Here is a 14757-nt window from a genome sequence, read left to right on the forward strand (position 1 = left end):
ATGTAAATTGGTGGCAACCAGTAGCCTAGCAAATAAAGCCAGTCAGAGGTAAGAGGAAATGAGTACAGAGTTTAGTCGCTTCGTGTCCTGGTTCTGATGGAACTCAGACCTGCCCATTTCTTTCCAGTATCCTTCCAAAATGCTCCTCTTTTTTTCTTAACTGCTTTGTTTAAGTTGCAAAAGTCCTGTCAAGTGAAACAGACAAGAATTCTTAACACGGTATTTGTTTGTATTACATGGGTTACTTTTTTTTTTTTTAAGATTTTATTTATTTATTTGACAGAAGAGATCACAAGTAGGCAGAGAAGCAGGCAGAGAGAGAGGAGGAAGCAGGCTCCCTGCTGAGCAGAGAGCCCGATGCGGGGCTCGATCCCAGGACCCCGGGATCATGACCTGAGCCGAAGGCAGAGGCTTTAACCCACTGAGCCACCCAGGCGTCCAGGCGCCCCATACATGGGTTACTTCTAAAGCAATAGGTATTGTAAATATTTCATGGTTTCCTACAGATATTTTTATTTAAACAAAGTTTGGACCAGCTAGAGCCTTCACTGATAAGGACAAGGTAATTTTTTTTTCTTTTTTTGTTGCGTAATCATAAATCCTGAATTAACAACATCCAAATTATTGGAATTGTGCAGCATTAATGCTGATCAATTTAGATAGTGTCCATAACCTTGCTTGTGCTCTGGACCCAGCTTGCATAATTATATAGTTTTCTCTCTCTACTTTTTAAATCAAATTCATTGGCCTACTCTCTCCCCTTGAAATCAGAGTTTGCAGCCTCCTGGCTTTCCTCCAAAGTCTTTCATTGTTTCACAAGCCATCCTTGTTTTCAATTCATCCTTCTTTATCCACTGTGTAAACTAGGTGGACCTGAATACTTAGGAAAAATCTAAGCATTTGGTTGTTATTAGAGTAAGGATAGCTGACTCACACATGTAAAACATTAAAGAAAACTCCCAAATGTTTGAATGATTTTTTTTTCTTTTGTTGTTGTTTGGGACTGTGGGGCATTTCACCACATCCTGCCACGCACAGAACACTTGAATTTCTCTTTTTGTTAGCAGGTAGAGTTCGGTATAGGCTAATAAAACAAACCAGGACAATATTTTTATTTTCTTTTCCCAGCATTTTTATTGATTTATTTAAATGTAACATACTATACACTGTTCAGCCTTTTGGGAGGTAGGAGGAGGGAGGGGTTCTATATCTTTATGAGGCGTCTCCTCAGAACCAACACTCAGATGGGCACACATTTGTGGCTGACACACCTTGACATCGTGGCCAGGGACCACACTTCCCACAGAGGTTGAGCTCCCAAAATCATGATGATTTTTTTTTTTTTTAAACATACAATATTCAGGGCTGGAAGTGCTTTTTCTTCATTAGCACAAACCAGCTGCAAAGGGGACCAGAATTCTACCTCAATATCAAGCAAAGATGCCATTTTTAAATGCAGGAGAATCTCCTTTCTTCTTACCAAACTGTTTGTCCTTCTGTGTGCGTGTGTGTGTGTGTGTGTGTGTGTGTGTGTGTGTGTGGTGTTGGGGTAAGGGAGATGAGGGAGATGTTTTCTATTTTTGGCTTCTGTAAGCTTTGATATATTTTGCTAGAAGCTGTTTTAGTGTTTGGAGTCCGATAATGATGTCTGTTTACACATAGTCTCCTTGGTAATCTAAGTGGCTGTGTGAAATATGAATCCAGTTTGTGTCCTGTTTGCTGTTCGTGCAGTCATCTAATCCTGTATTTGTCTCACCAAACGTTTAATTTTGGTTTTGGGTGGTCTGTGTTCATGTGTCAGGTGCAATTATTATTTTAGAATAAAAGAGCAAAGATAATCTAATTCTGATAGCAATACATTACATTATAGGTCTCAGACTCAGTTACCAATTATGTTTTCACATACAGATTCCAACCACAAAAATTAAACATTTTTAGAATCTGATTTGTTAAGAAGCAAGTTGGAAGCCAAGTGCTATGAAATGCAACTTTAGCCATATGCCCAAAACTCTCTGCCTCAAATGCATACCTTTTGAAATCCCGACTTTTTTAAGGAATGAAAAAAATAAGACCTTTTATGGGATGACTTTATGGTAAGTTTCTTAATAAAACTAATTCTTAAATAACAGATTAACTGGAAGTGCTGGTTAAGCATTGACACAATTAAGTTATAAGAGAGGATCACAAAACACCAGCCTTTCTAGAGTTAAACTTTAGTAAAAAGACACATGTACTGCGTGTTTCCCTTGTACCAAAATACTGTGTCCAAACAATAAAAATAAACAGACCTTTTCAAAACAAGAAATATGAAGATAAAACTGCAGCATCAATATAATCTTATAGTTACCACTTAAAGTATTTAAAACAAATAGTATTTTTCTACACTTTTTTAAAAAAATCACTACAGACACTGCAAATAAGGCTTATGTATTTATTTACTGGAATACAATGTGATGATGACTGGTATACTCCTATGTATTGTTTTCTATACCTGCTCTAACAAAATGAATTTTGATATGATTACATGATGGAGTCTTCCAAAGCTCTTTAAATTGACAAGAAATAAGTTTTATTTGGTTTTGTAAAGACTAGATCATACAGCTCGAACAGGTTTCAGTATATGGTTACACATATACCAGGATATAGTTGCTCAGTTTAAGCCCCTGGGAGAGTTACACTTCAACTTCCGTGATAATTCCTTTGGGGGAGATGCACTATGTGGGACTTATAAAGGGATCTTATATATGCAGACAGCCTCTTCATCACTAACCACCATGACACATGGCAAAAAATCGTTGGTAAATAATGAGGCTGGGCTACTAAAATTTATTTATAACAATTTTCCTTCTTTTAGTATATTCTTGGAGCCCCATTGGTGTATTGAAAGAGAAGACTTTGGCCTTCTGGTCTATTTCTTATGAAAGGAAGCCTTAGGAGTGATAGATGTTTTTAAACGATGGCAGATATCTCTCATCAAGCCGTGCCACGACACTGTCATATTTATTGTTGATGGTTCTTATTGCAGAAGTGATATTAAGTTAACTCATAGCACATGGGGCTCTCACCCTGCTTCCCTATCTCCTCTCCTATTCTTGAAGTGTTTGCCAAGTTTTAAAAACACTTTGTCATGAACATGCATGTGGTGTGCTGAAGAAAAAGAAAAGGTAAATCAGAGGGCAACTGCTGAGGATACTCTTTAAAACCCCAAAGATATTTAACATCCTATTAAATAAATAACTTAGAATGAAATAGAAAGGGATGAAGGCAGAATGCACAAGCATACCATACTATTTGTTTTGTTAGAACAGTTTTACACTAACATGTTTACATTTTTAAAATCTTATCCAACTCTTCCATGATGCCATGCCCAAAGCGCCCTTGGTTGTGCATATGACGTGACCCAAGTGCTTTCCAGTAAATGCTTGCGTGTCTGACTGCTCATTGAATCGTTAGGCTTGCATGAGCAATGAAAGTCTTTGATATGAGTTCGTATTCCATAAATAACTTTCCCGAAGATCATTCAACAGATTGTTCCATGTCCTTTCTGTTCTATCTCAGAGGTTAAAAAACAACAACAGAAACAAAAACTTCACCAAAAACCCAGCCAACATACAATGTTGTTCGCTTAGGAGTAACTTCCATCCCATTTAATCTGCCTATTATCTCGGTTATAAGGCATGACACAGAACGAATTAAAAGAACATCCTATGTCAGCAGTGAGTACAAAAGCTTCAAAGACTTCCTCTCTTTCTGCAATGTGTCTCTGCCTTTTGAGCTACTGTCTTCATGAAGAATACCAACAAGTCCTGGCAAAAGAACCTTTGGTTCTGCCGCATCCACAAACATTGCCTTCCTCTATGAATGTACCACCATTGGAAGAAAATGAGCTGAGGTGTTTTTCCTTCGTGTTTTCTGTCCTCTCCTAGGAGCTCCTTTTCCATTCAATGCCACGTACATTTGCCTCCCATTGTGCTGCCAGTTAAAGGATGCATATGTATTGTATCCATTTTCCTCTATCCTCTCCTTCAGCTTACAGTCATTGTTAAATTCTTTCTGCAAGAGAAAAATAAAATCTTTTATTTCTGTGATGACGATACTTACTTCCATTTGACACACACCGTCCAGAGAACTCCAATTCAAGAGTTTTGTTTGCTGTTGCCATTTGTACATTGGTTATGTATTTAATGCACCATGTCAACAATAGAAGAGTAAAACTCACAACCACAGAACAGAATCTGTGTTTGAAGGCTAATGATTCATTTTAATTGATCATCATAACCACATGTTAGGGCCCTTTTAAGAAGCTGTTGTGTTTTGACTATGACATGCCTTAAGTGCCTAGAATGATTATTAAGAAGCAAACGTTTCTCTAACAGTATTTGTGATGAGTCAATGACAAAGAATAGTCTTATAATCCCTTTTGTTTTTTCCCCGAGTAATGACTAGGGTTCTCATGGGAAAAACAGAATTACAGAAAAAACTTGGGCTTATCAGGTTTGCAAACTTTACCTATAAATCCATAATAAATACACCCATATAGACAAGAAAACAGACCTTACAGCAAAATCATAATCATTCGAGATAACCAAGAGGCCAGGGAGGGGTGGGGGTATGTCTTCCTATTTTACAAATACTAGATTTCTCTATTTTGTAGATAATATATAATTTTCCATAACTTAGAATTTTAATAGATTTACTCTTAGGTCTAGAAGTAATTGAAAACTAGGACATGGAATTCCTCACTTTGTGAATTACCATATCAAAGAAATTACAAACACGGTGACTATCACTACCTTCATTGTATAAACCTAAGACTTTGATCCTGGGAAATTCCACTCGATAGCCATAGTCCTTTGGCTTTGTTTCAAGTGGCCATGTGTTTTTAAGAGGATCTTTGGGACAAGAATTCATGTTCCCTTCATTCCATAAATCCAGTATCTCACTCTGAATTACTGATGAGGAGTAACCACCAATCTCAAAACTCTGCCTTTAGAAATGTCCTTCTTCTCTTAGATCCACACTAAAGCAGATAAGAAGCTAAGGAATAGGGGCTTTTGCTCTTCTGGTTCTACGTTTCCTGATCCAAACCAAAGGTATTGTAGGGATCTTTAAGTTGGCCTCTCCTGGGCAGTTCAAATAGTTTTTCTCACCTTGGGATTTAATTTTTTTTTTTTAACTAAATTCTCAATTCCTAAATATCTGTATTTTTAAGTGTCTGGATTTCTATGAACTAGATCATCATTTTGAACATTATCAGAACCATCACAAACATAGTTTGTCTAAACCTATATGACTTCGAAACAGAGATGATTTTTTATGTGAATAATTATATTCATTCTAATAAAAGGGATGCAGTTTAGAGACTGGGAGAATTGGGGTTATTTGAAATGATTTTATATTTGTAGCAGAGCTGTGTACAGAAAAGCAGAAGTAGATACTTATTTTTCTCTCCCCAAAATAAATTTATAAGCAATTAAGATTTGTTTATGTGAAAGAGAAAACAAGAGCGTGTGTGCGGGAGACTCAAAAAGATTCCCACTGAGTGTAGAGCCTGATGCCAGGCTCAAACTCAGTACCCTGAGACTGTGACCTGACTTGAAGCCAGGAGTCATTTGTTCAGTTGACTGAACCACCCAGGTGCCCCTAGAATAATGTCTCAAAGTGAGGTACACCTCTAGCAGACTCCTAATCTCAGCTGTTTTTTAAATATTTACACCTTAGCTCAAATTTATCAGAATCTCTGGAGGAGGGACCTAGGGATCTATGTGTTTATAGCATTTAGGCAAATCATCACCATGAAAGTCAAAAGAAAAGGTCTTGGGGGTCTGCTCTGGATGGATCTGAGTGCTGAGGGTATAGTGTGGGACAAGGCAGCCCCTGTCCAACTTAAGTTCACAATATATTGGGGAAGACTGTCAACAATAAGCACATTCATGAGAGAATTTCTGATAAATCTCATTGCAGATAACTGCATGGGGGTGCTATGATAGAAAGCAATGGGTATCTACTTTAGATACAGAAATGGGATGAAACAACTCATACGTCTTAGAGTTCAGTAGGAAGCGTAGGCACAGTATGTGAAGTGTATTGGGATAGAAGAAAAAGGTTATTAAGTATTTTTATGACACTGTTCATTTAAGAATGCTCCATTTCTCTCTGATGTTACCCTTTTAAAGAGGTATACTTCATCACCTGAAAGTCATTTCAATCTTTTATTGCAATTAAAATTGTTTACCTTTTTTTTCTCTCAATCTAAATTCATGTATCTGGCTTTACTGTAAAGCTTAAGTTTTGACTTAGTGTTTTAGTATCTCTGCAAAGAGCATAAACCTGGTCCTTCCCCAGTGATTCTTATAATAGATTAAGGAGGGACTCAGTCATGTTCATTCAAGAAAATAAATAATAAATGCCTCAAAAGTGATTATGCTATGAACCCTTAAATGGTACCACTTTTTAAAATGGCCCATTACTCTTCTAAACTTAGGAGCAGAACTGCACATAATGGAAAAATCTTAAATTCCTTTAACCACCTCCCTCGCCCTGCCATGCAAAAGGCAGTTAACCTAGAGAAAGGGACTGGCCCACAGTGTGTGTGCCTAACTCCCTAGTTATGAGTGGACCAAATGAAATACAAGACTATTCTATAATCAGACCAGTGGTCCTTAAGTTGGGTTATCAAATTGTTGCATCAGGAACACCTGGAACCTTGTTAGAAATGCAAATTCTTAGATCTTGGGACAGCTTTAATATATCAAAAAATCTAGAAGTGTGTTTTAATCTTCCCAATGATTGTGATTGAGTTTGGGAGCCACTGGCTCTGGGTAGGCAGTGCAATTGTTTTTATGCTAATCAACAAAATAAGGTTACTTACACATTTTGAAGTGATATTCCTTAATACTTGCTATGAAACACAGAGGTGTATGTACCCTAATCATGGGCTGGATACCAGCTACATCAGGGAATTAATGACTACTGTCTAGGTAAATAAAATTATGGAGTTGATTGAAGGCATGCAAGTAGTGAATTTCTTAATCTGTCTCCCCATCTCATCTTTTAGCAGAATACAAAATACCAAGCCCCTGTTTTATCTTCAGCTTTAAAACACACACAGTGTATGGTTTCCTACTTAACTTAAGATCTTTGTTTTCAAAGATTCTTCTCCAACTTGTCTGTAGCACCCGTGCCAATCTGACCAGATGCTTCCGTGAGAGTCTGACCCATTAACAGTTCAGAGTATTGACTGACGAATGCCAGCAACAGCCTGTGTGGTAGACTGATGTTTGAACAACAGAGGAAATTACAGAATTGCAAGAGCTGCTTTGCCAGCCCTCGAAACTCTGGTGACCAGCCTGCCGTGGCTCTATTCACTAGCAATAGAATGATAACAAAGCTCTTCAATGTCTGAGGGAAACATTCCAAAACTGTGGTAATGATTTACTGCAGTGGACTTGGAAAACTAAGGCAGAATACTTACTGAGCCATAGAGTTTCCCCTTCTTGTTCATGGCTAAATAATAGTTGCTGTTAATGGCTTTGACGGCAACGACTCCGATTTCCACTGAAGTTATCTCTAGGATACCTAAAACATACAATTAAAAAAAAAAGATAAACTTAAGGGGTCACATACATTTAGGTGAAAGAAAAAATCAGAACTATTGAGTTTTAATTTATGATAGTTCTAAAATTAGTAGATTTAAAAAACTGGGGGCACCTGGATGGCTCAGTCAGTTAAGCAAACGACTCTTGATTTCCACTCAGGTCATGATCTCAGGGTGGTGAGATCAAGCCCTGTTTCAGGCTCTGTACTCAGTAGGGAGTCTGCTTGAGATTCTCTTTCTCTTCTCCCTCTGCCCCTTTCCTCCCCCCATGCGTTTTTTTCTCTCTCTCAAATAAATAAATCTTAAAAAAAAATTTTTTTTAATTAAAAATTGGAAAAAAACCCAAATCTCTTTTGGTGTGCCTAAAAACCCAACAACTATATTGAAACAGGTAATAAGTCTTTAAAAGAATTCTCTTATATTTTACTCTGAACATATAAGGAAAAATATTGTTTTAATTAAAATGCTTCCTTTGCTAACTCTGCATTTTCAACCCCATAAATATTGAAACAACTCTATCTTAGCCTAGATTTCACAAAAACTTATCAGAGCACACATCCGTACTATGGTATTAAATTAAATCCATAGCATATGTCAATAATATGTCAGATTTGCCTCAATCTGTAAAAACAGTGGTAAACTATTTCTGCTTTGTAGGACACTTAGATAAACTAAATCTCTTGGCTACATTTATCTGATAAATTCAGTTTTGGAAAATGTGTTGACATTCTGTGATACAGAAAGACTAATCCCAACATCCACATTGTCTTAAAATTAACAAAATCACTACTTTGGGTTGGGAGAATATCCAGTATCCATCAGCATTTACAAAGGCTTTTTTTTTTTTCCCCTAGAAAGAATTGAAAACTGAGGGAATTTGTAACTGATAGATAAGAGAACCTTTTTCCCTAATACACATGTTTCGGTTGGTGCGTCTAAAAGCAAGTTTCTCTGAAAGGTCTATAGGTAACTATAGGGAAAGGATTCGATATTTTACGTTTAAGGTACAAACAAATACATCTGTTTATTTGCATTTTTAAAAATACTTTCTTGGGGCCGCCTGGGTGGCTCAGTGGGTTAAAGCCTCTGCCTTCATTCAGCTCGAGTCATGGTTCCAGGGTCCTGGGATCAAGCCCCGCATCAGGCTCTCTGCTCAGCAGGGAGCCTGCTTCCCCCTCTCTCTCTCTGCCTGCCTCTCTCCCTACTTGTGATCTCTGCCTGTCAAATAAATAAATAAAATATTTTTTAAAAAAAGCTTTCTTATAGTTTAATTTTCACAACAGTCCTCTAAGAAGGCGTTGCTCTTCTTAATTACAGATGAAAAACAGGACATGAGATTGTCTAATTCACACATAAGATGTTAAAGTGACAGAGACCAGGGGTGCCTGGGTGGCTCAGTGGGTTAAAGCATCTGCCTTTGGCTCAGGTCATGATCCCAGGGTCATGTGATTGATCCCCATATTGGGCTCTCTGCTCAGCAATGAGCCTGCTCCCCCCATACACTCTCTCTGCCTGCCTCTCTGCCTACTTGTGATCTTTGTCTGTCAAATAAATAAATAAAATTTAAAAAAAAAATAAAAAATAAAGTGACAGGCCAATAATGATGGATCCAACACCTGAGCTTTTGGCTTTCAGACTGTTTTGCCCTCCATGTCTGTTTGCCTCTCTATCACATCTCCCCACTCCTTCCCACTCTCCCAAGGGAATCCTGTTGGAAAACCATCTGACAAAATGATGCATCGAGATAACAGTCTTTAATAGGCATGTCACAGAGGAAAATGTCTAAGTATCAGGGAAGGGAATCTAACGTACTTTATGTCACAGAGAGAAGACACAGAGCAAGGCAAGAGGTTGAAATCTTGGGCAAAATATTTAGGCCGGTATTTATTTTGCCTAAGAAAAAAGCATTGTCAGGAAATTGCTAGCTGTTCCCTATGTATGCTTTTGTGACCAAAAATTGTTAGGATGAAAAGTTTGAAGGATGGTTTTAGCAAAGATTAAAGCAGGATTTTTGAAGGTGACAAAAGGAAGAACGTGTTACAAATGTTCCTCAGTCCTTGACCAATCATTTTTGAGAGTGCACCGCACATGATTTATCATATTTAGTTTGGAAACCCCTGGGTTTTTCTGCTTTGCCCAGATTGGGAACTCAGTATTCAAAGAATTCATCCATCAATTAACCAACTCTGCAACCAGTTAATACTAGTGTGAAAAAGTTCACTATGCTTCAAAATAGAAAGTGGGAAGACCTAGATGATTTAAGGTTTTTTCAAATTCTGAAAAGAATTTTTTGGGTATGTCAGTAAAGTATAATCTGATAATTTTGTGGTAATGAACAAGGACTGTCTCTATGATAAACATCTGTTAATGTGAAAGTAACTTTCTGAGGGGCTCAAGTGTAGAGGACTTGTCAATTTTTTTTAATAAAGAATCTCTCCAGTGTTCTCTGTTCTTTGGTAAGGATGATCAAGTTTGCTTATGAAAGTATTTTTGAAAAAGAGAACCAGAATTTTACTTGATGGTTGTTGGGCTAATGACTTAGCATTCTATATTTGTATATTTTGATGCAAAATTAAATGCCAATTGAAGGAAGACCTCCTAGGGGAAAATAAGTGAAAGATATACAGATTTCTCTATATTTCTTACCATTTTTGTGAATCTATAATTATCTAAAAAGTTATAAATTATTGTTTTATTACTTGAAGAAACTTACACCTGAAAATTATATTATTAATAGAAGGGAATAAAATTGTATTTCTCATTCATATAAGTCAGATATTTTCTAAATTTGAAGACATATTCTTGTAGTGAAATTCTATTACTTACATAAAGTTTTAACCACATCAGTTTTGATGTCTCTTGAAAGATGAATATACCAGGTGGTAATCTAAATCTGTTTGAGAGCTTTTGGACAGTTAAAAAACATAGGAAGACCTATGTGGAGAACGGCACTCTTTTAGGAAATGGGAAATAAAGCCAAGAAGTTATGGCTTTCCTTGAGCAAAATCTATGCCGTATTGGGAGTAAAAGACAAATATGCAGAGAATTATGATAGAACATATTAAGTGATAGTAAGAGCTAAGATAGAAGACATAAGGGGCAAAAATAAATGTAGTTCATCATATTGGCTGGGGCTCCAAGGCAGACTTACTATTTGGAGATGAGACTTGAATTGGGTTTTGAAGGTTGAATAAGAAGCATCCAGGTGAGAAAGGTGGGAAGACATTAAGGTGGGAGGACAATAAGGTGCAACAGTGCGGTATTTTCAGAAAAACCACCTTTGACTTACCAACTAGAGAACAGGGAAAAAGGCAGGAAGTCACAAGAAGTGAGGTTAGGGAGTTACGTAAGACTCACGGTAGCAACCATCTTGTACAGATGCTAAGAATTTTGGCATATAGCAAGTATTTTATCTGAAAATATATAACTTTAAAAAACATACTAGAAAGATCCAATATTTGGCAAATTTATTTAAGTAAATAATAGCAAACTATAAAGTTTATTTTCAATTATATTTGAAATCCTAAATAATAAAGTTTGATTATCAACATTACAAGTGATGTGGCATAAATCAGCTCCTGTTAATGGCACATTCTACGTTAAGAATGCATCATCACCATAGTAATGGGGAGGATTTTGCAAACTGATGAAATGCAAATGGAAATAACCTAGAAGTCACAATTTTCACATAAATCATTTTTTCTTTTAGCTTGCCAAGGCATGAGTTCTGTTTTGATGAATCATTGAGTAGTTAATCTGAGGAGGGCCATTCACAAGTTTCTTTCCCAGTTTATGCTTCTCATCATTCTCCAGAAGAGAAGTATCTGACCCATTTTCTCCCTGGCAATCCAAGACGACTTCTCTCTTTGGGCTATTAGAATAAACAGATTATTGGCCAATGTGATTAACTTTCTCCTGAAACATTTTTTTCATGGAGAAAGTAAAAGGCAAGAAAAACTTTAATAAAATGGTTATAGACAGGAGAAAGCTAGATGTAAAAAACAAATGCAAAATCCCATCATCCTCTCCTAAATGAATAAAATATGAATATTTAAAGAAATCCTAGAGATTCTTTGAGTAAATTAAATAATGTATTAAGCACCAACATGTAGGATTTTTGTTAACTCTTACTGTGGAGGATACAGACAAACAAGACGCAGTCCTTACATTCAAGAAGTTTTAAAACTGGGTAGAATAAGGACATGTATAATTAAAGTAATTACAATACAAAGAAAATATTCTGAGAGGTACGTGAGAGAGAAAATACATTGTCTTGGTTTTAAATAGTAAAGTTGTTGTCCTGAAGAAGATGGTTGATGTTTTAGGCGAACCTTTCAGGGGTAGGATTTTAGTAGGTGAGAATTTGAAAAGTTGGGAGGAATAGTCTATACAGAGAAAAATGAAGGAGTAAAGAAAGATAGGTATGGGGGAAGGAAAAGAATTCAGTGTTTATTTGAGCTATGGTTGGCTCTCCATACCAATCGTTCTTCATGGGGACCACTTAGTAAAAGTGTAGATTATACTTCATTGAGTAGTGGTAGTGCTGTCCTGGGTGAGGAATGTATTTTTCAGAACCTGTTGTGAAACTTGGAAGCAGCTCAAGAAATGTCAGAGCCTCATGAATTCAGAATCAGTCCTATTATTTTGTTCTAAATATTTTACTCAGAATTATCATGCTATGTAGTTTGATAGTTTTAGTTAATGTGATGAAATATAATTAGTATAATGTAATACACAAATCCTAACTTCTCTGAACTAAATCTCTTTCTCATGAATTGTTGTCAAGTGTCCCACATAGACTATATTATATCCTGATATAAAAAAGCCTATGGAACTCCCCAGAGTTATCACATTTACGCTCTACACCTCAGAGATTTTGTAGCCATACTCTGGAGTGTGGGGCTTAATGGCTTCAAATGTGGTCTTGAGAATCATCATAGATCATACCTTTGTAAGTGTGTATCTATCTCAAAGATCCATAGCAATTGCAGTGGTCATCTTCTTCTGTTTATTAGAGCAGGGTATATATACATAGTTCATAATATGTGCTCAATATATTTTTGTTGAATGAATTATTTTATTGAATGAATCAATGAGTGATTATTCCAGCAACTGGCTGAGTAAAAGAACATTCAGTATTCATTAAATACAGAATTTTTCTTCTTTAAAAAAAATTTTTTTTTAAAGATTTTTATTTTATTTATTTGAGAGAGAGAGAAAGAGACAACACAATCAGGCAGAGGGGCAGAGGGACAGGGAGAAGCAGACTCCCAGCTGAGCAGGGAGCCTGATGTGGGGCTCGATGCTAGGACACCAGGATCACAACTTGAGCTGAAGGGAGAAGCTTAACCAACTGAGCCAACCAAGCACCTCCAGAATTTTTTTCTTTTGATAGTGTTGTCAAATTTGTAAAACTTTGAGATGATAAGTCTACATCCAAATAAAATGAAAATGAAAGTAAAAGGAAATGCCCAAATGAGCATACTTTAAAGGAAAATTCATTGCATTACAAAAAATAAATATTTGTTGTTTATAAGCAGTTATTACAAATTTGAAACTACTTTAAATTTTCTAAATAATATATGTATGTCTCTTCAACTATTATTAAAATTGTGAGAAAGAGTTTTAAAACATGGTTCAGAAAGGCTATCTAGAGTGTGAGGTCTTAAGACAACATTCTTGGTTAAGGAAAGCACTATTTGGGTAAGTTGAATTTAAAGACAGTAATAGCACAAAAATCAAGGATGATACAGAGTGACTATCATATGTCATATACTTTAATATTCATACCTGAGTCTCACAAAATATATCCGGTAAGCCTTATGTTCTACACATGTTGAAATTGGGCCTTGGAGAAATGAATAAATTGATGAACATATATTCACCTAGGGTATGGTAGATTTGGTATTTGGATCTAAGGCCCATTCTCTTTCCACTAAATCAGGCTTTGTTGAATAAAGCTGAGGATAGCAAAATAAAAAAGGCAATGATAAGGAACATTTTATCTATTTTGAATACTTCTCCATATTTTAGCAAACATTTGATTTGTAGATTTCAAAAGTATTTTAGAGAAGCATACTGATTAGTTAACACAAAGCGATTAATTTCCATATAGATTAATTTTTAGGTGGCTAAAATTTTACAGCTCCTTAGACATTATTTATTTAAATAATAATTTGACACCTTCATCTCCAAGTTCATTCACTTCTTTGTCCATTTATGGAGATTACTGATAATGTAATGCTTTTCTTGATGACTAATGGACTTCAACATTATCTCTAATGACTCTGGTATGAAAGGAGAATGCTCTAAAGAGCTTCTGAGTACTTCCATTAAAATAAACTGATGATTTAATATGAAATCTGGTTAGAATTGAGTCAAAATTATGGGCAAAGGGGCGCCTGGGTGGCTCAGTGGGTTAAGCCGCTGCCTTCGGCTCAGGTCATGATCTCAGAGTCCTGGGATCGAGCCCCACATCGGGCTCTCTGCTCAGCAGGGAGCCTGCTTCCTCCTCTCTCTCTCTGTCTGCCTCTCTGCCTGCTTGTGATCTCTCTGTCAAACAAATAAATAAAATCTTTAAAAAAAAATTATGGGCAAAACTTGGCGTTTTTTTTTCTGAGTACAGAATATGAGGTTTTGTGTAGAAATCCTAGGATCTCTTTTTGATAGATTCTCCATTACATTCCAGAGAGTGACATTCTACACAAATATGGTGCAGAATTCTGGGGAAACAAAAATATTTAGGTTTATGTCTAGAACAAGCTACATTAGTTTTATCTTTTATATCTATGATAAAACATGTAATAATTTTCTTATGTTGTAAAAATTATGATAATTTGCAAATGATCTAATGGGGTATACTTTTGCTTCATAAATACTGATGTGGAAAAAACTACACAGCAATTATTATTTCAGCTGGTAGTTCACTGATAACCCTTGAATTGGTTGAAAACCTGATTCCACTCATGGTTTTTGACAGTGAAATGCTACTTTACATCTAGAAAGTCCAATAGATTCTAGGTTTATAAGGTCATGTCCAGAAAAAAAACATAGCAGTTTTCTAAATAATTTTTATCATGATAATTAAGAATATTTAAAATAATGCTTTCATTTTTCTTTAATGTGAAACAGAGTTAAATTAATTGAGGCCTCAACACATT

General features: G+C 36.1%; 1 protein-coding gene across 1 annotated transcript in view; it reads right to left on the bottom strand.

The window, feature by feature from the left end:
* Window positions 1–1347: 1347 nt before the first annotated feature.
* The window catches only part of FGF10 (fibroblast growth factor 10), an 83903-nt gene continuing 70493 nt past the window's right edge, over window positions 1348–14757 (bottom strand). Inside the window, exons 2-3 of the mRNA XM_047731261.1 lie at window positions 7475–7578; window positions 1348–4053 (exon numbers count right to left, since the gene is read on the bottom strand). Coding sequence (XP_047587217.1) covers window positions 3856–4053; window positions 7475–7578 — 302 coding nt within the window. The 3' untranslated portion in view covers window positions 1348–3855. The remainder of the gene's footprint in view (window positions 4054–7474; window positions 7579–14757) is intronic.

The sequence above is a fragment of the Lutra lutra genome, chromosome 5 (assembly GCF_902655055.1).
Source record: "Lutra lutra chromosome 5, mLutLut1.2, whole genome shotgun sequence".
Lineage (NCBI taxonomy): Eukaryota > Metazoa > Chordata > Mammalia > Carnivora > Mustelidae > Lutra > Lutra lutra.